At 35.7% G+C, this 24,659-nt stretch overlaps 1 protein-coding gene across 4 annotated transcripts in view; it reads right to left on the reverse strand.

Moving 5' to 3' along the window:
• Nucleotides 1–24,659, reverse strand: part of ASAP2 (ArfGAP with SH3 domain, ankyrin repeat and PH domain 2) — a 92,143-nt gene that overhangs the window by 21,076 nt on the left and 46,408 nt on the right. For all 4 annotated transcript variants that reach the window (XM_064508477.1, XM_026097218.2, XM_026097215.2 and 1 more), the window contains exons 6-15: nucleotides 21,123–21,252; nucleotides 18,886–18,971; nucleotides 17,454–17,529; nucleotides 16,829–16,915; nucleotides 11,194–11,297; nucleotides 11,013–11,082; nucleotides 5,219–5,306; nucleotides 2,124–2,172; nucleotides 1,849–2,015; nucleotides 394–527 (exon numbers count right to left, since the gene is read on the reverse strand). In XM_064508477.1, coding sequence (XP_064364547.1) covers nucleotides 394–527; nucleotides 1,849–2,015; nucleotides 2,124–2,172; nucleotides 5,219–5,306; nucleotides 11,013–11,082; nucleotides 11,194–11,297; nucleotides 16,829–16,915; nucleotides 17,454–17,529; nucleotides 18,886–18,971; nucleotides 21,123–21,252 — 991 coding nt within the window. The remainder of the gene's footprint in view (nucleotides 1–393; nucleotides 528–1,848; nucleotides 2,016–2,123; nucleotides 2,173–5,218; nucleotides 5,307–11,012; nucleotides 11,083–11,193; nucleotides 11,298–16,828; nucleotides 16,916–17,453; nucleotides 17,530–18,885; nucleotides 18,972–21,122; nucleotides 21,253–24,659) is intronic.

Below are 24,659 nucleotides of genomic sequence, written 5' to 3' on the forward strand. Positions count from 1 at the left end.
TTTCTTCTTTTGTGGATTAAAGATCTCTTCTGAAAAATGCTGAATAATATATGGGATAAATAGCTGTTAAATTCTTCACTTTTTAATCTAAAAAGGCACATTTATATGTCAAGCAGCTGTGCTCTTTTAAAAAGCAACCTAGAGTAAAAGGTTTGTAAACTTAAAAAACATAAAGCACTTAACTAATTTGAATTCTAAGATCAGGTAAAATTTACAGTAAGATGCTATATTCCAGGAGATTCCCTAAAACTTACGGAATGAAGCTTTCTTAATTATGTTTATCTAGAGGCAACTTTCAAGATTGGAACGACTTATAATTAAAGCAACAAAAATATATTTGCGGTGGAAATATTTTATACAATTATTTTAAATTAATGAAAGCAATTTCATTACCAAAAGTTCAGATGTTCCCAGCACATCTAACGTAAGCGACTGCATTCTGGAATAGTGAACACCAAGTTCTCTATGGATTCCTGAGCATTCAATACAAGTTAGAATTCCCAAATTTGTTGAAAGCCAGGTAGGATCTGAAACAGAAAGCACCCACAGAATTACAATTTATTCACGTAATGATTTCATTCTAGAAAATATATTAATACTGAAAAGAAATTCTGCAGAAATAAGATTCCTGCATATAAATTATCAGGATTTTAGTACTTATGCCTTTACATTTACTCTGCTGGCAAACACAAAACAGAATCTTTTTATGGTGAAAGAAGTCAAAATACTTTTTTTTTTTCTTTCTTTTATTTTTTTTTTAAAAAAAAAGGACCTCTACCCCAAAGGGGGCTTCTAATTTGAGGTCGAGTTTGCCATTTGTCCCACTGCTTTCAAGAACAGCTTTCAAATACCAATATAATGGTGTTACATCCGCAATCAGGGCATACAGGCGCAATATAAACTGAAACAACAATGCCTACAGTTCTTTATTTGTTTTCCAGCTATAGACTTTAGACTAAGGGAAGCAACAGTGATTATGAAGTATATATACAGAACCACACTATAATGGATTCTTATCCAACTATCCCTCTCCATTCAATTAATTAATTTCTGAAGATTTAGACAGCTTAGAAATCTGTTTGTTTGATAAAAGTTTGGTGCTAGCTATTTAGAATATTCTATTCCAAAGGCAGTAGAATTGACTCTTCTCAGAGTTTTTTGCAATATTTATTGCTTGAAGTTACTACTAATTTACCAAATGCATATAGTTTCAGATCTAATGTTTTCAGCTACAGTGTCAGATCAAAAAAAGTAAGTTCTGCATTGACTGTGTAACATAAAAGAATACAGAAAACAGCAGGAATTATAAAAATAATTAAATAGGATTAAAGTAGAACTTCACTGACCAACAATCAACCCTACTGATTGAACAAACCAACCCTGCAAACCACAGTCAGCAGATGCATCCTTTTCCGAATAAGAACAGTCTTAGACCTATTCCCTGGCTAGATATCAAACTCAACAATAAAAAGTGAAAACAAAATATGAAACATACCAGGAAAATGTTGAAGTATCCTACTGATGTCCAGTTTTACCTAAATCTTATGTGCACTCAGTAAAACGTGGGCTTGCTAATAAAAGTTTAATTGATTTACGTTGGCAAAAGTTACAATTAGCAAAATATATGGGAGAAAAAACTAGCAAAAGCCAGTAACTTTTCTCCCCACTGACAGTATGTATAGAGCAAATCAATCTTACTAAAGTAGTGCAATTAAATTGTTAGCATACTCTATTATGTGTATAATCCTTATGAGATAAGGAGTCAAAGTGAAAGCATAAAATATCAGCTTAGGCACTCTCATGAGACACAGAATTTTTACCAATTAGAAATACACTTAATTGAGTCACCTTGTGCTCCACAGTCACAACACACATCATTTCCAGTCATCCTCTGGACTTCAGATATAATTTCTTTTGTGAGTTCCTGGACAATATTATTTTCTCCTGTGTTATCATCTCCTTTGAATGCATTATTTAAAGCTTCCTCTTTGCTGTTTTGTAGCACAGAAGTCCATCTAAAATGGCAGTAATATTTTGCTATTAAACGTTTAGGCACTTTTAAAGTTTAGGGTATGTCTTAGTAGAGCACCAATATCAGAAATAAAGTTAGCAAAGTAACTCACATTTGACACTCCTGTTCATCTTCTGCTTGAAAGTGGTAAGTTCTGTCATCTGCACAATAAATTCATATACAGATTAAAAATTTGATTATACAGAAATCTCTCAGAAAAATTTAAAAGTTATTGATGTGCAAGTCCTGAGGTCTCTAGCCTCACCACTGGAAAGCTGACAGGCAAAGGAAGTCTATTTAGAGAGTTTCACTCATACTACATATGTTTCATCTGTGTTTATACTCACAAAGCCACAGCTCCCTCATAATGCACGGGTGGCTTACTGGTTTTTAAACAGACACTGTTTCCTTTCAGTGCTGTGCTTGCCTCTGTTACCAAAGCAGCAGGAGAGCTCAGAACTTTTTTTTCATGTTCTAGATATATCTGCAGTAATCACAAGTCTAAAGATCTGCTTTTTCTTTTTTGGGTGGGGGCATATTTGAAACAGAGTTCATATTTGAGTTATATGTGTACATAAGAAAGACTTCAAGTGTCCAAATGAACTCTTATACCAGAGTAATTAAAAATGGCAAAATGGACTTGTCAGATACAAAGTCAAAATTATAACCAAGATAAACCCTGTCTGTTTCAACTAAATCAAGTACAAAACCCCCCCAACTTACTACTACTTTCATAATTACAAGCACTGTTACCATAGTGTCATAATTAAAGAAAAAATGAATGAAATAATGTATGATATAGTTTGGTGACTTTTTTGGACTTAAAACGAGAATAGCTGATGAGAAGAACAGAGGTAAAGCTAGAGGCAGAAAGATATTTCTACTATGAAATTTCCTGAAGTCTGAAAATTGTTACCACAAAAAGGTATTAAATGACAGTTTCAAACACGAAAAAGTTAAGAGAGTGGTAACATAGGAAAGGACAGAAAGGAAAGTCCTAGATAGGGAACAAGAGAATATACCTTGCCAAGATACAGCAGTTTGCAGAGTTTTTAAAAACAAATAATGTTTTTAAACTCTGTTGCAAAATAAATTGAGAGAATGATCTGGAGACCATTAGGCTGATTATTCTTTGTCAGATGTATGATGGGACGAATGGCAATGCTGTGATAAGCTGCTATTGGGCAAAACATAACTCAGAAATCAACAGAGAAAGAAAGTGCAAAAGTAAACAGGGATGACAACTTGCTTGAGCATGCCTGTGGTTGAGTCAAAGCAGTGACATGAACAGGCAAAATCGAGTAAGTAAGGATACACAGATTTCAAACAAATGAGATGGGACAACGGGAAAAGTTTTGGATCAAAACTATGGCAAACACACATCTGTTTCATGGAGAGGAGAGGAAAACAGACTGTGTCTAAAGCTGAGCTTGCTTCCTCAAAATAAAAATATTTTTCCATCTGTTTTCTAAACTAAAAAAGACAAAACAAGGACAAATGATTTAAAAGACAATTCTTCAGTCTTTCTTTCACACTGAAGCATTAATAAGTCAGGATTATGTTCAGCGAATGCTTTGAAGCTCAGGAAAATATTGCATTAAGTTTTGGAAAGGAAAGAATGTATGCAACTTCAAGAAGCAGAAGAGTAAGACATAGAATGAAAGGAACGATTTAAGAGAGGGCAAATTTATCTCAAGAGTCAAGCAAATTATTACTGTACTTCATAAACTTTATTCTCATATAATAAGGTATGGGTGGAGTTTTAATAGTGAGAGTAGGCTAAATCAGAACAAATAAGTATGATTCTCAAATATTTATCATGTTAAGACCCAGCAATTTTCTCTGAATTTTGGGATAAAATTTATAGCATGAATGAAGTTCCTAATCTTGTGATCAAATCTGTATGGACAATAACACCAAGCCCTACTGACTAATAAAATTTGATCTACCCACATTACAGTAATCAGGGCTTAATTTCCATCTTTAAATTTCAGGGCAAATGGCTATATAAAGTCTACTATATTAATGACTACCATTAGCCCAGCATTGCCACGTTCTAGAGACAGGACTAGCAGATACAGAGTAGCGTAAGACAATGAAAGGGTATATAAAGGAAAAAATATGATTTAATGATTAGCAATTACATAGTAATAAAAAAAAAAAACTTCAGGAAGACAATAAACATACTTGCTCTCAGTTTATTTGTAATTCGTTGTTCAAGCCTCTCTGAAGTAAAAGAGATTCTCATAAATCTATGTCAGTGTCATCCATAAACATATGTTTGCCTTCACTTCCCCCTCTCCAACACTGTCTCGAAAAGTGTCTTATGATAGTGTTTGCATTATTTGTGCTATTTATAATAAAACTAAAACAAAATAATCGCATTAATTTGGCACAGAGTAGAAATGGAAAGGCTGTACTGGACATATATGAGTACTAGTCTATCAACATCAGTAGCATATCTTATACTTTCAAATAGGAAAGTACTTTATGTACCGATAAATGAATAAATGAGGAATAGCATTATACTCTTCTCCCCAAATAATTTATTATACATATATATTAGCACTGCATTTCCATTAACTCCATAAATACAATACTAAAACGTGCCACCAAGAAACCAAAATAAACATTTCACTATACAATCTCATATTATCCTATTCAGTTCCAAAGCAAAATCTTAAATTATTCAATTTTGGTCTTTTAAATTTGTAGGCTGCTTATCTCCCCTTTACATCTGTTCTGAGATAGCAAAGCTAAAAATGCTTTTAGTATTTCCTTCAAAATTACATAGCAACCAACACGTTTTAACTTTGAGAAATCTTATCATGGTTTAAATCCTTCTTTTGGTCCTGTATGAAAGCCATAACTTTCTAATATGAACAGCTATGACATCCATAAGATAAAGAGCAATATCACAGCAAAAGGATTGTCACTGCATTGTAAGATGGCATAAAATGATATAGAATGAAGCAGTAAACACAGCTTTAAAAAAAGTAGTTTTCTAAACAAACAGGTACAATAAATTGCGTTATGTTAGGAAAAAAAAAAGGTGGGAAAGGCAATTTGCCCTAAGAAGGACATTTTATAAAGGTAAACATTCCACAAATGATAAAGTGTTTAACTGAATTATACACACATCTTCAGAAAAAATACAAAAACCTCAGATATTAACTGCAAGTAAAAAGACCTAAACAACAAACCTACGTGATATGAGGTCAAAACACTTTTTCTCCTCTGGGTTTGTTTTCACTTGGCAGGTTAACAGATTGAGCTTTGCTGGAGGTCGGTTAGCCTATTTGAAGATAAAAAATACAAATTTTAGTATACTGCACACTGACTGAGCCCTCCAGTCCAAGACAAGGTGACATTTGCCTATGGCCACTAAGATTTTAAAATGGTTGATACTTCAATTTTTAAGGTAGTCAGACTTTAATTTATATTTTCTTCTGGACCCTCAGTTTGTAAACTTTATTTTCTTATGTTAGGCTATATTGTTCACCGCACCAACAACTGGATAAACACTAAAATTTTGAAAGGGGCGAGGGGCTAGCATCACTTCAACTATCACCACTTGGATCAACTTACCAGTAACACTTATCTGAAGGAATCGGGTATAACAAAGAGACAGATTTCTTTTACCTAAGTTTAGCCCTGTAATATTTAGACATTTATTTTAATAGTTAGTTACCTAGGTTTTCAACAATCAGTAAAGAAAGAGAGAAAGACTCTCAGCAAGTGTTTCAAACCACCAAGCTTAGAATGGAATAAAATGACTTTTGCTGATGCCTTTAAAGAGAGCCTAGATAACTAGTTTAGAATAAATTCTATTTTTTTAAATCAGTGAAGTAACACATTGAAGAAAAATAAGAAGTTTGCACAGAGAAGTCTTGCAACAAACATATGCAAATCTAAACCAATACAGTTCATTATCAAAAATATAGTTACACTAGATATTATATTCTATAATGATATACACTTTCTAGTCAAGTTCCTCTCACCTACTTCAGTTCCTTATTGAATAAAAAGTGGCAATGTTTTATTAAAAACAAAACGCACGTGCAAATTACATTTTTTTAAAGTCTCATAAAGTCTACAAAGACTGTTTAATTAGCAACTCTGCACTAATTAACCTGCCTGTCCTCCAGATCTGGGGTAGGGCCTACAAAGATGTTATGTTTGCTACCTTGACTTGAGGAATTGCTTGCACTTGCTACAATGGAAAACTAGCTTCACTCTTTTTTTAGAATAATTAAATCAGAAAGCAGATTTAACTAGGGAGACCCTGTTCTCAATGATAAGATCTGGAAAATAATAATTTGTTTAAATAATTAGGAAAGTGTTACTATAAAGAGAAACATACAAAAACACATTACCATGCTTATTGTTGCGATCCTAATCATTTTAATATATGAAGCTATTAAAATAAGATTTAATGTTATAGCATGTTATCAACTTGTAATGAATCATAAGAAATGTAGATCTTATTTTTTTCTAAATCAATTGATGAACATATTTCACTTAAAAAATAAAAAAGAAGGAAGAACAAGTCTATTAAAGAATACAGATTTCTTTGAAATAACCTGAATAAAAAGATGGAGCCAGCCCAAAAAGAATAATGACCTCATTATATTCAAAGGCCAGTAAAGGATCAAAACCATGGAGAAATGGAAGAAGGGACACAACTACATTTTATTTCCTGTGTTAAAAAAGAAGCCTGGCATCCCTGAAAAATAGTATGCTCATGCTCCACCCAACAAACCCAGCAAACATAATGTAATGTCATGCATGCTTTGAAACAGCAAACCTGCAGAACACTTGCTGGGCAATGTCAAACAAACTGTACCCAAGAGAGGTTTTGGAGGCAGTAGGATGACAATTAATTGACAGCCACATTGCATTCTCTGCCTAGTAAACAGCTTTCCAAATTCCAGACACAGATCCTTTCAGTAGTAAAAAGGAATACAGTTTTCATTATTATAGCCTACCAACAACAAGAGTTTTTTGAAACTAGAAGTATGCAAGAAAACATCTTGAAAATGCCAGCTTGAGCCCATTTTTTGGTTATATTTAAATACACATAGTATTCACAGCCCTAAAATTTCCAGTGTTTATGTTTTTAACAAATCTGTTGCCAAAGAACCGTCCAGAGGCTGCCTATAATGAAAATACAAAGTAAAGCAAACAAAATCAAAATATAAATTATTTGGTAAATAAGCCCCTGGACAACCAATGTATACCTTTCTCAGAGGTTCTATGAGAAAGTAAAAATTCAAATAAAATTCAGTTTAAAAAAGAATCCACTGGCTGGAAGTACAAAAAGTCCCCGGGACTTCAGAGCTTAAGTACATTCCAGGACTTAACCCATTTTCTTAACAAACGAAATGTGAAGCTGTAAGTGGACCCACCAAAATGTTTCAGAGAGATCTAAAGGACCAATATACACAGACCTCTTCTCTCTGAACTGGAGAATGTGTGAGGATCTGAGAACCGAAGGAAATGGCTGCTACAACTTAAAACACATCCTAGGCCAATCTGCTGATTTGGGAATCAACTATATCACAGAAGGGCTGAGACTGGAAGGGACCTCTGGAGATCATCTAACGTAACCCCCCTGCTCAGGCAGGGTCACCTAGAGCACATTGCCCAGGACGGCGTCCAGATGGTTTTTGAGTATCTCCAAGGAAGGAGACTCCACAGCCTCTCTGGGCAACCTGTGACAGTGCTCTATTATCCTTACAGTAAAGGATTTTTTCCTTACATTCAGACGGAACTGCCTGTGTTTTAGTTCGTGCCCATGTATCTCAAAGCTTTTAACTGACGACTTTCTAACCCTCTAAGAAAGTCAATATTAACATGGTTGTTAAAAAAAAAGAAAAGAAAGAAAGGAGCAACACAACAACAAAACAACTTAGCACTTGGGTGATCACCACATCCATGTTTCTGTCCTGTGGCCAAACAACATCCTTCCCCCAGACATGTGCTGTTACATGGTGGACAACACATTTCCATCACATGGTGGATGCTGTTCAGGGCAGAAGTTACTGGCCTCAAGACAAAGGGAGATGAGGAGTAGGCTACATGAATGAATTCTTTAGGCATGCTAGGCTGCAGGTTGATCCAGACTAAGGCAGGATTAGGTGACACTGGAAGTAGAAAATAGTAAGAAACATATAACTGCCACTAAACTATTCATTTGAGATTTCTGGGTTTCATTCTCCTGATTTTCTCATCAGATAATTAAACATCAGACTACTACTGAATATTTGGGCATTCACTTTAACACACCGGTGTCCTGGACTGCTGACACCCCTCCTGCCTCAGCATCAACTCATGTTCCTTCCTGGAAAATTGTAGCTTGCTATCCCCCCCCCCCCCCCCCGCCCCCCCCCAAACATTCTGGCAGGAAAGAATAACCACAGGAATCGAAAAATTAGGTTTCTTAGACAATACTGAGAAATTCCACACTATAAAACTGATTTTCACATGAGGCATGAGCAAATACGTTCACTTATTTAACACATTGGTCGGCTGATTTCATCATTCAGTTTTTCTAGATATTTCAGTGATTTACTAAAAATCAAAAGATTAAAGTCTTATTCTTTTGCCTTCAGATTTTGCTGTTAATCCTGATGTTAGAATAAAGTTTCCAGCAGTAAAAAAAAAAAAGAACAAAAACCCACAATTCCCTGATAAGAGATATTCATTATGTTCCTTTTTGCAGACAACCTGCAAATTCCATTTAAGCTTTTTAAACACAAATCAGCTCTAAGGAATATAAAGTCCTCAAATAAAAGTTTCTCACTCATGATTTCTTGACACAGAAACCACTTATGAATTCCTATTTACATGGCTCAATCAGCTTCTATCATTGTTTTTTTCATCCACGTACATTAAACTGCAGTCAGGTAGGTGTCAGACAATTTCCAGCTGCTAATAATTACACAAAGGAGCAGTGTCTGTTTTGCAGTCAATCACTATCTTGCACATTGCTCTATGAATGCTAATTTCTTTGAAGCTTTCAGATATCTGAAAAATCTAGCATCTGCACATATGCCAATATAGGCAAATATATTCAGCCTTACAGCTAAGTGACTGACAGAAAACAAACCATATTCTCCATCAGTATCAGGAGAGCACTTGGCAGGCAAACTTAAGTCAGAATACAGCATCTGCAACTGACAGAAGATGGCTGTACATGAAATTAACTGAAAAAAATAATCCCTTATAAAAATCCGACAGGCTACAGATATCCATGAAGAATACTCAGCCTTTAAAAGAAAGACAATTACAAATTCATATTTGGTTAGGCGAACAAAACTGACTACAGAGCCTCTGAGAGATGGTTCGTTTTGATAAGTAGCTGGGAACAGAGAATGACACCTCAAATTTTAGAGGTCAAGAGATATCAGCCCTAAGAACACCTGGAAATCAATACTGTTGCTTCAAAAGCCTGGATGGACATTCAGAGCAGCCCCCAAAATTCTTAAGAAATTTATAATCATTCTTAAGAAATTAATACCCATTGCACTGTCAATAAAATAAGCATTAATTATTGCATAAAACTGTCATTAAAACACAGGGAGAAAGTTAGGAAAAAAGTGTAAGAAATACTTCTAAGAAGTTTATTTTTAAATGAAAAGACTTTAATTTTGTAATATAAAAAGATGAACACCAAACTTGTGACGCTCACATACCTAAACCCCCATGTAAGCATCTATCTTAGCAACTGATTTCCATCTAAAACTCCATTGATTTCAGTGGGAACTTACTGCTTCTAAAAATGTCAGACCATCTGGTAGACTGCTTATAAAACGAGCAGAACAACGGTATCTTGATAGAACTCAGTAAGTGTACTTGTATATACAAGTTTTAAAATTCTGCTCCACAAGTGGATTTTGTAGCCGCTGCCAAGCTCTGGGTTGCCCTAGCCAAACTCCTACTGATACCACCGCAGCATGTCCAATGCCAAGTGCATTTACAGAACATGGAGACACTAACAGACTTTTCTCTGACAAAGACATACTCATATACACTCAAATGAGTATCAGGCATAAACCGGTTGACAATTCCAACGTCATAGCAGCTACTCTATTTTGTAGGCCTGTTTTTACATTCCTCCTAAACTCCTGGTTGTCAATTCAGAAAGCAACAGCTTGTGATTAGATGCACAAATGAGAGATTGATTCATTTTTGCTGCCAGGGTCAACTTGTAGCCATAGCAACAAGCATAACAGGATGAAGAAGAGAACGGTTCATAACAGGATCAAGAAACAAGACTGCTTATTAGACAAAGAATGGGAAATACTGTCACTGAGTTGATTTCTGACTTAAGAAACTTAAGAAAATTTTGAGAACGCAAAATAGAAAGAGAAAGGGTAAGGGAAAGGAAAATAGCTGGGTTGGAAGCCAAATACAGAAAGTTACATGGCCATGTCAGCATGTTTCAAATACCTGTAGCAAAGAAAAAGGGGCTTCTAATTCCCCATCTCTGTTGTTTCTGGTAGAAGCTGCTTTCAGAGTTAATTTCGCACCCCACAGCTGTTCCCCAAGAAACCTATCTTCATAACAGGTTATCCTACAGCAGCACATTTGCAGAGGGAAGTTTCAGCTTTCTCTCAGCCTGCCTTTTAAATATAAAAAGTTGTTTGAAGCCATCTGTAAAAGGAACCCCCTACCAAATATTTTCTCAAACCAAAGTTAGTATTTGTATTTTTAGCCAGTCTGGTAAAATATGAACAGCTTGCATGAACAAAATGACTCATTAAAAAAGCCATTTTTTCCATTAACAATCATCAGCATTAAAAAAAAAAAGATGTATTTTTAGATATTGTGTATGTCTTAATACATTTCTGAAAGACTGCCTTAAAAAGATGTATCCATCGTATTCAAAATGCTGCATCAGGAATCTAGCTAATTCCAAATTATAAATATAGAACAGCATAGCTTGTCTTTTTGTATTAGCAACCATGTACATAAAATACTGTAAACAAATACTTACTGTACCATGGGAAATTGTAAGAAAACCATTTTTAACTGAGCACTTCCTTTTCTGCCATACTTTTCTGATTCTGGTTTAAAGAGGAGAAAAAAAAAGTGACTCAGTTTTTAATATATTTAATATTACATTATTTCAGCTCTTGGGGCCTCAATTTTTTCCAGCAGAACCCAGCAGTACCTACCCATCACTCTTCTTGTACAGACTACCACTTCGTTCAGTGCCATGTTCCTTGTTTCCCTGAGGCTGATGTAAACTGTAAGCAGTACTCTGACGGATCTGAGAATCCTGAAATATAAGGAAGAGCAATTTGTAAAGCATTCCACATTTCCAACCACAATGTCTCTCCTATTAATGAGTTTCAGAGCTTTTCTCCTTGCCTTATAACTGATCTGAGGGGCCAAATTAAGTACATTTATGCTCCTCGATCAGAGGATAAGATTCATTTCTTCTTTTATAAGGCACAAAAAATATTTATGAAGTAGCCATCATTAGCACCTGCCAAAATCCTCTACTTTTATTTAGCTTTACTACTGGCATTTATATATTTTTAACCTGAATAGTAATTGAGCAACATGTTTTCCAACTCATGCAGACACTGCAGTGTATAAATACTAAAGGTTATTATTACCTGTAATTCCAAGTGCACCCTTCCATTATATACATATAAAAAAAAAAATTACATAAATAAATCAGAAGAAGTGGTTTTCCTTGTGGAAATTGAGTCAAGTTATTGTCTTTGGAAAGCAACATAGACCTACTAGAAACAGTTCAGGAGGCATAAAATAATTAGCAGAAAAATGGAAAAGTAATTTCCATAAGAAGAATAAGTTAAACAAAGCCAAAGTGAGTTTTCCTGGGTCCAGTGTCTTGAACAAAGTATAATTCTGGGACAAGAAGCAACAAGTATTAAACTAAACTATTCTCACTGTTCTTGGAACTACCCAGCGGCAAGACCCACTGCCACAGGAGTTCAACTTCTTGAAAAATAAAAATCTAGTAATGAGGGACATGATATGCCATGCTGTGCAAGCATCAGCTACGTGATAGGATGGACTTTTCAAAGCACAGAGTAACAACGACTAATATTTATTGTTTTCTTTTCTACTATTTTAGCTACACCAAACTAATATACTCCAGTGGATTTAAATGAATATCTGAGAATATCTAAGCTTGAACTTAAGAACTACTAAGAAAGGAACTTACTAAGTTGATAAAAATCCTCTTTTGATTAAAAAAATGAAATAGTAAGTCTCAAACACTAGTAGTATGAACACAAGATATATTCATTTGGATTTCCTGAGTGTACCAACGATAAAATAAAATATACAGTGCTCCAAAAATAATGAATTCAGAAGATCATTTCTCTCTATTTACAATTAGCTTCATACAAAGCCTATGCATAAGACAGCTTTGGATACAAGGAGGGGAAAACCCAGAACACAACTTGCACTGTGCTTTTCCCCAGGGGATGCCAGCTCACATGGAGTACAGCTCTTTTAAAAGCTTCGGCAGCACGTTCTGCTACCGAAGTCAGGGTCCTCCTGAACTGTAGTGACAGCACATGAGAGGTCAGAAACACGACGGCAAGGACAGAGTCACCATCTACAACCCTGTTCAGCGTGCTTAAGACTCCACAACTACAGGCTTCAGGGTGTCAGACTCATCCTGAGGACAATCCTGGAGCTCAGAGGTCCTGAGAACCCCGAAAGAAGCTCAAGACAGGCGCTGCCAGGGTGCTCCTATTTTGGCAGAAGCAACTTGTGCCCACTCCCTCACCTCTCAGTGGGTGATCTAGGAAGCTGTACCAGGTAGCTAGGATGTCCATCTGAGGCCTTTCAAGACTCTACAAACCACCATTTAAATGTCCATTTCTGACAAAACATGCCTTCAGATTTAAACCAGTATGTTTATCAGTCTTCCCAGTTATCTTATACAGAATTGTTTGCTTTTGTGTATTCTGGCTGCCAAGCATAAAAATAGAACAACATGCAGAAAGAATTCTCATCACTGATCAAGAATCACTGCATGCATATATTTACTGGCTTCTGAAGAAAATCTGCTCTGACACTGCCTATTATGGCCTACCAATGCCTTATACTCTGCCTCCCATTATTCTGTGTTGTTTCAGTACAGGACCTCCATTCCCAAAAGATTAGAGCCCTTACAGGAAATTAATTTCTGTTCTCCACATCCTCAATTACACAAAGATTTCAGATGACCTCTAATACATGCCCATAGTAGAATTCCCATTACTTAAGATTTTGCTGCTACTTTTCGTGGAGTATTTTCTGCTGCTTTTCAATTACCTTCCTTCAGCTGTTGTTTACGCTCAGTTGCTATGCTTGGCTAAATTGGCAAGCCAATAATACAAGCTTCCTGCTTTACTCCAGCTAGAGAGGAAGCTACTGTAGATGACGTGTATTTCCACACATTCATTACCACAAACAGTATTTTAAAAAGTTTTATACTATTTCATGAAAGGGCGTTAAGGACAGGACAAGGAGGTTTTCACTTCTAAATCACTGGTTCAGGCTTTGTGCATATCAGTACTGTCCAATGTAATTTCCAGATGATGTTTCTTCATACCCCTTGAAAAGTCAGCTCAGGATTTTGATCTAGCTCCTAACAGACATGATACTATACCACAGATATCCATCACAATTAACACCCTTCCGGGCAATCTCAGCATGCCTTTTCCATATGCAGGCTCCCAAAGGATCTCCCCTTATTTCTGGTTTGCATATTCTCCAAATGGGAGTACAAATCACAGATAACAAGGTCAGACCCAATGACCTCATCAGAAGAGCAGGAACAGTGTACATTATCTATGGGAGGAAATGGATCACTGCAGGATATAGGACATATCTAGTGCAGAGGACTGTCATTTTAAATATGTCTTAATCATAAAAAGATCAGAACAGACTGAAGTACACAAGCCTAAGAAACGGAACTTCGTCCACTTTATCAGCTTTGATATGCAGATGGGCATATGCAAAAAGGTGAGTCATTTCATTGCAGCATGTTTATAGTGAATCACTTCTGTGACCACAAACACATTTAAAATGATTTCTTTCAAAGTCTTTTAAAAACTTGCTTCTAAATCAAGCTGAATAACATTGCTAACAACAAAACTGTGTATTGTAAAGATAACCTGTGACTACTGGTAAGAGGGTTCCTAAAAAACTGGTTATCAGCCCCAGTATTTGAACACAACAGAACTTTCCACACAAGGTGCTTTCATCTATACAAGGCAAATTTCAGCTAGTTCCACGGCTGCTACATATCACACAGTTTAGACCATCTTGATCACTCCTGAGCATAAAGCTGCCAGAAAGCCCTTACAGCTTTACAACAGCTCAAGCTTTTCCTGCATTTTACAATATCATGGCCAGAAGGATTTTTCAGATCCACGCCTTACCTATCCATAGCCCCGCAGAGTCTCCAGCAGACACGTCTGCCAGAACCCCCTGGAGGCAGCTTCTCCTTCAGCATAGTTACCACAATTGTCATCAAGAAAGACAAAGTTTATTCTACTTTGCAGTGGAGTAAATAGACTGTAGGCTCCACCAATACAGCAGAGGAAGCAGAAGCAAATCTAAATACTAGATTAAGGCTACCTTCAATCCTAACTTTTCAGAGTTGTGCACTAACATAGGCAGTTGTTCCCACTGGCTGAGAGGCAGTCACTGCATAGCTGTCTTGCTTTTGACTAAGCTGGTAGTTAAGTCTTCAACAAACAGATAGGACACAAGAAAGAGAGAAATAAAGACAATATTACTCTAAAGTTGACCCCAAAACTTGTAGGAGCTCTACAATTTGGAAAAAAAAAGTTTAAAAATTAATAACCACTAAAGCAGACACACAAACATTTTTCAATGACCACTTAAAAAGAAGTTTCAATACAAAGCAGGTTTGAGGAAGTTCTGTACAGGAGGAAATAATGTATACAATCGCAACAAAAAGTTCACTACAGATATTTATGTGCTTTTTTAAACATAACAGAAATAATAAACAACTGCCTTCTATTTTCCAGACATGAAGCCCATTTTAATTAAAAACACATACATCTTTAGGATCAAATAAATATCAAATATCAAATCAAGTCAAGCAACTGGATTTAATTCCCAGCAGGGGAATTACCAATTTGTCCTGCAATAATTTTCCTTCTCAAGAACAAGCTGACAACTATTTTTTCCCCACTACAGTAAACAGAATAGAAGAAAGAAAGATCCTTTTTTCATACTAACAGAAAAAAGCTCAGAGGAAAAATCCAGTTTCTTGAAATCTGAATGGAAATCATGCCAACTATTTTCATTAAAACATAGTAACACTTACTCTCCTAGACTTCGGTCACAAAATGTAAATGCATTTCAGGAAGGAAAAAGAAATGAGTTATAGTAAAGGAAATTACAGTGCAACAAGAATAACATCAGTGGGTTGTATAGTAAATTACACCAGGTTTGTTGATATTTTCAAAAACTTTAAAAATAATTATATTACTTCCCATGCTCTGCAAGTTAGTGCTTATATCTAAACCTGCAAAGTAATATATAATAAATATAGTATAAAACATTGCATTTATGTTTTTAATTGTAACAAAACAACATGAGTGATAAATTTATTTGTTGTTGTATTTATTATTCCATTTTTCAGTCTGTGAAAAGCAGATGTGCGCTCACCACATCTTCTATATACATTAATATCAGTATCACAGATAATTACAGGTAAACTCAGAGGAGCCACATTCCCAGCAACAGTGAAAGCCAACTGCTTCCATTATTTCCTTTAACAAAAAAGGCCCGAGTAACATTAAAAGCCTGGCAACGCACCCTAAAAGGCAAAGACTTCTTCAGCAAATGAGAGAAGGTAACCAATGGTGCAGCCAAAGTAGTCACCATTTCCACTAGAATCAGTCTTTCAATCTACAGAGCTCAAATTTGAAAGTTTTTATCAAATGTGCACCTCAGTGAGGCCTAAATGGCCAGCAGAACCTAAAATGCTGCCTCCAAACTGTAGAGGACTTTGTACACAATGGTTATCTCCACAAATTTCACAAGGGGACAATAGCATCTCAAAGTTAAGGGCATTAAAGACTGTTTAAATGTCTATCTGGCCATCTGTTACAGCTAGGCAGAACGCAATAACCTTTCGAGCACAATGAAAGCAAGGCTGAGAAAGATCAAGGAAGTCTGAGATCTGTAATAAAAATATAATCTCTCCAGAAAATTTTGAATCTAACAGCAATCAGAGATGAAGCTCAAAAAATACTATTTTGCCAGATTGCTGAACTGACCTAACCCCTGCACCTTTGAAAACTAGTGTCTTGCAGTAGAATATCAAACTTCATTGTCATTTTTGCCAATGATGATTGAAGTGTTTGAGGATTTGGAATTATTTTAATTTTATGTAATCTTTTGACAATATAGAATATTTTAATGAGGTAACTTCTGTACTGATTGGGTCTTTCTGATATTGCCAAAGTTCTTCTGTTCTCACTTTGAGCAACAAAGAACCCATTGCTTGCAGTTAGTTCACAGACAGCCCAACAGCTTGAGCGCTTTGCAATATTAGAAAGAGTAACAAAATAAACTCTTTTGCGGCAAGTCCCTTGTGTATTTTTAGTGAGGATTCCTTAAAAAAATACTCAAAACTTTGTCAGAAACATACAATATGAATGTCAAAATAAAAATGAATAAATTAACCAAAAGAGACTTACATGGCTACTGAAAGTTAAAATAATTCTGTTTCAAAAACTAGCATTACATTGGAAATTATTGTAATGGGTATTCCAAAGTTAAATCACCTTATATGCTCACCTCTTTCTGATCAACCTGGAGTGCTGATTTTAAAATATCTCTAAGCTGTGTTAGTTGTCTTCTTTCCTCATCTTGTGCTTGTTTTATCTTGAATGAAGAAAAATACCAGTTAAAAAATGAAGAAATGGTTCTTTTCAACACATTTCTTCAGAATTTGTTACTTAATTGGTTCATTTTTCTGACAAGTATTCAGCAAGAATGAAAACATGAAAAGAAAAGATAAGTTGCAATCAGTTTCTTTTCCTTCATATCTCCAAAAGACTTGATAATGGCTAGGATGTTGCTAGGTTAAGACCACTGCCTTTGATACTGCCTCACACTGTTCAAGTTTCCTTGTGTTCAGTTTGAAACCATATGTTGTGTTTTACACTTACTTGGTAAGCTTTTTAGATACAGCTTTTTAGAAAAAAGGCTGCTTTCCTACCATTTAACATAGTGGGGTCCTTGACTGAAACTAAGGTTTCTGGACACGATACTAAAATAAAATTTTACAATCTACTCAAAACCTTAAAATGCTGAATGTTAAAGTAGTCAACTGGTCTGAAACAAAACAGTGAAACAGAATTACAGTTCTACAGTAAAAAAAAATAAATTTACAATACACACTTGAAAGGTTGCTACTCACCGTATAAAGATCTGTTGAGAGCATCTCAATTGAAGGCTTGAGACTTTCAACTGCTTTTAATCCATCCTGAAAGAAACTTTAAAAGAAAAACAAAAAACTTCATTATTAAACTTTTTGTATTTTTTGTTAAAAAAATGCCAGAGACAGACATGCATTGTATTATGCCATGACAAAATCTTCAAGACCTTAAAATTTATTTTTTAGGCATCTTTGACCAATCTACCTCTTTATTTCCCTCTTAAGCTCACTCTAATGTGCAAAATCCCCAGGAAGATTCAGAACTGCCACAGTCAATTGCCACAGGTTTTCTTCATTCTCACCTCACACATGGGTTCTCATTCAACTTTTTGAAGGCCCCAAACAAGCAAGTTTCATTTCTAGAACAGCAGAAGCTCTATTACATATAAAATCATTGTGACTTTTGGAGCACAGTAATATCATGTCCAATAGAAGCTTCCCACAAAAGGAAAACCTCTTTGTTTCAAGCATTACTTCTGGCCTATGTGCAGCCTCAATATGCTAAATTGTGCACATTTGTGTGTTGGAAGAGTTGGTTTTCTATACTGACTATTCCAGCTCATTAAAAAAAAAAAGGTGACATTTTTAGAATAAATTTTAAAGAAACCACAACTACAACCACATGAGATTAAAAACATTCTGCTGCACCATTTGCAACAGAAATATTTTCAGGCTTGGAAGAAGACAGGAAAGTGACAATAGAAGACAACATTCATGTTGTGGAAATTCTATTAAATGGAAAGACAAGATGAATGACAAGCTACAGTTGAAATGGATTTTAGAGCAACATAGTAGTATAGGGAAAGAAACTCACACTGATTCAGACTGGTCTTTTAAGATAAAAGCATACTGATTTGATCAGGTTGATAGTGGCCCTTTCTAGTTTATAGCTTCTACTTTATTACTATGTTATAGATCTGTAAGACTACAGTAAAATAAGTCCAGCAGTCTTATGACAGTTTTATGGTTTATTACTGAGTCCTCCAATGAATTAGAAAGAAAATAAAGTCTGGTTTTCAATATAGTTCTATGCCACTGCTTATGCAATTTATTTTTCTTGGGCAGAGTTATTTTAGACCATTGCTAGATACACTCAACCCCCCACCAAAGCTAAAAAGACAGTCTATTTTCTCTATTTCAAGAACAGTTTTTGGAACGTGTCAAATTACTGTGTGCCACTCCTTTGGCACAGACAATTACATGATATGGGACTAGCTCAGCTCAGTTTCAGAATATATTAAGAAAAGCAGTGGCTGATCTATTCCACCAAAGCAATTTGTCAGAAGAAATCAATAAGAATAGTTGAATCTTAGATTTATTCTGAAAATCTAGAGAAGTGTTATAATGGCACCAAAAGTTTAAAACAAGACGTTGCTCCAATTATTGTATAAGAATAAAGAAAGGTAAAACATACTTGCACTGTGCATGAAAATATTTGATCAGGTTCTGAAGCAAGTCCACTCCTTTTTTAATCTTGATTTCATTGACTTTTAGCAGGTACTGTTAAAAGAGAAATTCACAAAAGAAATTAAAGATTACCAATTACCGCTACAGCGATTTTTAAAAAATTTATTTTCAACTATATTTCAACAAGCTTTAACAGTTGCAGATTTAGTGGACCTAAAAGAGAACATGTCAAACCATGGCTTCAAGAGTTAATCACTTAAAAGCAGTTGTCATTGCTGCTTTTCGATACCCTGTGGGGATACTTTGCTATGATTAATTCAAACTACTACTGCCTTCTTCATGACTCCTAGTGGAAGCCTGTGTTACATGAAGCTTAAAAGGGTAGTGAACCTAGAAACAAACTCTGAAGCCTAGCAGCCCATCTAGAAACCTATCTCACTGGTGCTTAAGTCCATTGCCAGATAGATGTCATTAAAGAAGAAAGCAGTTTACTCAAAAAAAAGTGAGAGATTATTTTAACCATTTCTAATAGACATTTTTTAAAATCTGCTCTCTGATTTTATCATTTTCGCTATCAGTTTCTTATACATGTTAATGATAATGGCAAATAATAGTTTAGCAAGAGCTTTATAAAAAAGAAAAATCCTCCTGTGGAGCTTAAAAAAAAAAGTCCAATTAGTGTCCCTTTGCATTAAGCACAAACGAATTCCATATTAAGTGACAGCTCCTCCCCGAACGGCTTAGCACAAAAGATGGCAGCCACGTAAGCAGAAATACGATTGGCCAAACATTAACAGGAGTCCTTAATCGTCCATTAAATGAGGACAACGTTTAATCCCTGCTTAGATACTGACCTACAGGCAAAGGGGTAAATGTCTTCTTAACAACGCTCCAATGCATCTGGTTTTCCCTTACCCACTTGGGATAAATATTTCATCTTGGATTTTTTAAAACCACTAAAATGTAGCAGTATCCAAGTGCCAGCTTTCAATGTTGCACCTTTTTATGCTGGTTCAGGTAAAGTAACGGATGACTAGCTCAATGGTAGACGTCTGCACTGGACAACATTTGGTTGGAAGAGTCACCTCTCTAATTCCTGTTAAATTAAAAAGGGAACTCAAGGCATCTGGTATTAAGTTCACTTTTGCAATTTATGCAGAACTATCCTATATTTCTGATACATCTGCAATATACCTCACTTCTGGTTTAAAAACAAAAACAAAATGAAAACTCCTTTTATGACTATTCAGAGGTATCCAAGTATAGTTTTCTTTTTCCAAAAAAGCACAAAAAATACAGCTATTCTTCAGCTATTCTACATTAAAGGTAATTCCGTCATATTTTACAGATTTCACCCAGCATTTTATTATTGTTGCAACTGACTGAAGTGAACTCCTTCACTGTGACAAAGGAAGAGAGACACATCTGTTTCTGGTTATTTCTTAGGAAGGATACAGATGGGCAATTATTTGGCAACATCCATAAGTTTACTGGGAGCTCAAATCCCTTCATCAGTTTTGAATACCTTAGTCTAACTCCATATAGAAGTATGAATTCAATTAAATATCAGCATGTGCAGTTACAAAACTGGTATTCCAGGCACCTGCTGTTAAACTACGTTGGCATATGGGTCAAATTAGTCCTAATCACCATATTGAAAACAAAACAAAACACCCAGGGTGTATTTTTCTGTTAGAGCATAGAAAGAATGAGCACAGGAATTTGGATTCCCAGCCATGGCAACTGACATGCCTTTGCATGAATCCAAGCAAAAAAAAAAAAAAAGTTCATCAGATGTAAAATACTGCAAAATCACAAACACTTTAAAGTGGCAGCACTTTGAAACATCTTGAAAGATAACCAGGTTCCATCTTTACCACTTTTTTTTCCAGCACGAGCCCAACAGTGTGCTAGATTGAAGTTTTCCTACTATAATACTGCAACAGCTGGCAGCGTAGAGAACAATGCAGAGAATGATCTAGAGCTTAAAAAAACTTAGACTGAAGCAGTACAGCAAAGGCTTATTTATTACTATCTATGAGTGTTTAACTGAGTTTTGCATTGCTTAGTCTACAATTCATTTCTAAGTGAAATTAGAAAAGATCAGCGCATCAGCATAGAAAATTGTATTAACAATTTGAGTCTACTAATAACTTTGTACTTCCCTTTAACACCACAGTTGCTTTTCAAAAATTTTCCTATAAGATTTTAGTAAAACAATATGATTTTCATGTTGAATCTTACCTCACACATCTGTAACTGGAAGAACCGTCTTTCTTTTTCCATCTCTTCTGCAATTTCAGCTCCACTTATCTCTGTACGGATCATTCCATGCAGCTTAGCATGCTCTTTTTTCTCCTTCTCTATTTTTGTACTATAAGGCAAAGAACCAGTCAATGAAGTGAGAAATCCAAAGCCTCTCAGCAAATCTGATTATTCATAAAGTCTACTGACAGATGCAGAGCCAAACTCTTGTAGCTTTGCATATGACTTACTTCCAGGTGCTATTTCACTTGAAATTTGAAGATGACTAGAGATGAACAATGACATACAGTAGCAGAAATCTAATTCAATCACCTGTTAAAATAATTTCCTGACAGATATTATAAAAGAAGGTACTAAATGGGACGAAGATACTAAGTTCTTGTATTGAAGAAAAACAAATCCAGAAACAAAACAATCCCCCCACTTCTTCCATTAAAATTAACACATTATCCCAACTGACCAAACATTGGTTAACAGAGTTCAATTATGTCACCAGATTTATTAAGACTTGCCTGTCATCAAGTCATCTTCTATATATACAGGGTTTCCTAAGCCAACATCACAGTTGCCATCTCTACTTGCTACTGAGCCAGTTGGCATTGGGAATGCTGGCCAGCTGGCTGTGCTGCAGACTTCAAAGTCTGCTAGACCAGCTGTCCTAATTCCCTGAAAGTTTCCATGAACATTTTCCAAGAGCTCTGAATGAAACAGGTTCTCCTGCAGAATATAAATGAATAACCAAAGCCTACCATGCAGTATATCTCCCCTGCACACAGTCATGCACTTCTTTGAGATATTTTTCATGTTAGTCCTAAAGGGAGCAGTGTAATTGTATTACTCAAATAGCAAGCCTAATATGAAATAAGATACTAATAAAAGAAAATAAATGAGAGTGTCTCTGTGTGTTTACTTTTTGGAGAAAGATTTCTAATTTGTCATTTGTACAACTTAGAAGCAAAAAGTTGCAACAAGGGCTCCTTGAGGAAATGGGATACGGCTCTGGAACAAGAGGAAGCATTACGACAGGATACAGGAAGCGGAGTGAAAGGAACAAATAACACGCACCGTGTTGCACCTCCTCCTCACAGGCAGTCAAGTGTCTCTCAGCTATCTCTCTGAAGAGATGACATATCTCAAGTGCCCTCTTAATCTAATGTTAACATTACCCTAATAGCACATGGGAAAACATCTTGCATGTTCTGAGGACTTCCAGCCAACAATATACTCTGTACTGATATATCTCAAGAATGAGGAACTGTCTACTCTTACACCTCAAGCAGCAAAGGGAGAACTAGAATTATTCCCGTTAATTCCCTTCCCATTTTCACAGGGAAGCATTTTGAACACCATAGTCTTCCCTCTTGTCCTCCTTACTGGCAGACACAGCAGAGCCAAACCCTTGCAATATTCCCAGTCAGCGCAGCCAGCCGACATCAGACACATCCTCAGCCCATCAGGTCCTGCAGGGAAGCATCCGTCTAAGGAAAACTTCTCTCCTTTGAAATGAATATTCTGAAAACTTTCATTCACCTGAATAAAAGAAGGTAATCCAGAACATTCTCAGTGTTTTCATAAAATGGAATCAAAAAAACTCTCTATTCTCATCCTCTCACTGCCACCTATGCCATTTTGTAGCCCCAGAGAACACAGTCCAAAGAAAAGAATTAACCAGACATCAGCTGTGAACAAGGAAGCTATACCAATACAAAAAAATCCAGAGAATAGCAATATACAGCTCTTTTTTTGGCACACCAGCTAGAGAATCTATATGATACTTACTAGCTCTAAAAACCTCAAACCTCAACGCAAAGATCCAGGATGGGTTTAGTTTCCATGTCAATCTAACAAGAATTCATGAAGCCAAAGAATTCACTGAAATGTGATTCAAGGCTAATAACTATTGACTACTAGTATTTTTATTGTTTACAGAGAACAATACCTGAATATAGCATGACATAACCACCTCTAAATTTAAAAGAGCTTATTAACATGCCATTAGGTGTCTCTAAACGCTAGTTAAACCAAAAGATAACTAAAACACTGCCAAAGAGTCAGATAGTTTATGATATAGAATAAGCACAATATTAAAATAGACGTTGTTTTCAGAAACTGAATTCCTTTTAAAGAAAAAGCTAAACTTGGGCAGAAGAGGCCTCTCCACTCTTTAAAGGGAACTCTCATTCTCACAGGTGTCAGGTAGTTAAACCAAGATCAAAGCATACTGACATGTACCCAATAACTAGAGAAATAAGACATCCTTGAAGCCATTTGCTGGAGCTTCATTTGCATTTTGTAGCAGCTAGAAACACCACAAAGTAAATGGGAAGCTGGATCTGGAAATGAACTCAGAAATAAGGCAGCACCTGAAAGGTAGTACTTTGGGAGCAGAGTATTTTGCAACTAGCCCTGTGGTTTCAACAGTTTCAGAAATGCTTTAAAAAAAATTCTCAGTGACAAGCACCAGAGGTAGATGATGCCGTATTTCAAGTTTGCATTTTCTTATTTTTATACTTCTTGTCTCTATATATGCTTTCACCTTTGTAATCCAGAATTTAATCTTTTGTTTCACTATAACAACATGCTACCGCCTATCTCACCAATATGACAAGGCACTTTGTTTCTAGGGAAACAAAGAATCCATGTAAAGCAGTGTTGCAAGCAAATCTTTGGGGTGCCAAAATATGGTCATGTTTCCTATCAAATCAAAAGGATCACATCAGGGTCAGCAGCATCAAGTGCCAAGATGCAGACAGAATTTCCACTACAACATTGAATGAATCCTTCTGGCAAAGACAGCTCTGAGATGCGCCACTGTGGGATTTCCAAATATTGTGGGGTATTCAGGTTTTCCAGGTAGATCAGTTAAACAAAACTAATTAGAAAATAGAGAAAATTCTTTAGAAACATCTTCTATATGCAATGAGTAAAACAAGGAAGCATATGTTTTGTAAAGCTGCTCTTCTTGAAGCCCATGCAGCACACATTGCATATATAGACATTGCTGACTAAAATTAAAATCTAAGCATGCTTCAATCCATTTACAATGCAGCTGCATATGACTAGTATACAGTGAGTTCAGATCTATGTAACAGATAAGGAAAGTTGAAATACAGGATGAAGAATGATAATAAAAAGTAGGGTAGATACAAAACAGACAGCCTTGCCCCCTCAGTTTTCTCTGTATCACTATTTTTACAGCTCCAATTTGAGAAGCAACAGGTCATTACTGATTTTCAATGTATATTTTAATTCATACTTCAAAGAAATTAATTCTGCCATTCAGATTACAGTATAAATAAACATCAAAATACTTTGGTTTTTTATTTTAAATAGGGCAGGACCTATGTTATTATTTAACACAATCACAACTGGTATTTGTTTTCAGCCAATGAAACAACTGGAATACTCTGTGTACGTCTGGCAGTAGTAAGCTCGCTGGGCAGCAACACTGAGATTAGGACCTGGAAAGCACAGACCCGAAGCAGGGAAAACTCTGGAAAACAGAGTGCTTCCATG

The sequence above is a fragment of the Dromaius novaehollandiae genome, chromosome 3 (genome assembly GCF_036370855.1).
Source record: "Dromaius novaehollandiae isolate bDroNov1 chromosome 3, bDroNov1.hap1, whole genome shotgun sequence".
Lineage (NCBI taxonomy): Eukaryota > Metazoa > Chordata > Aves > Casuariiformes > Dromaiidae > Dromaius > Dromaius novaehollandiae.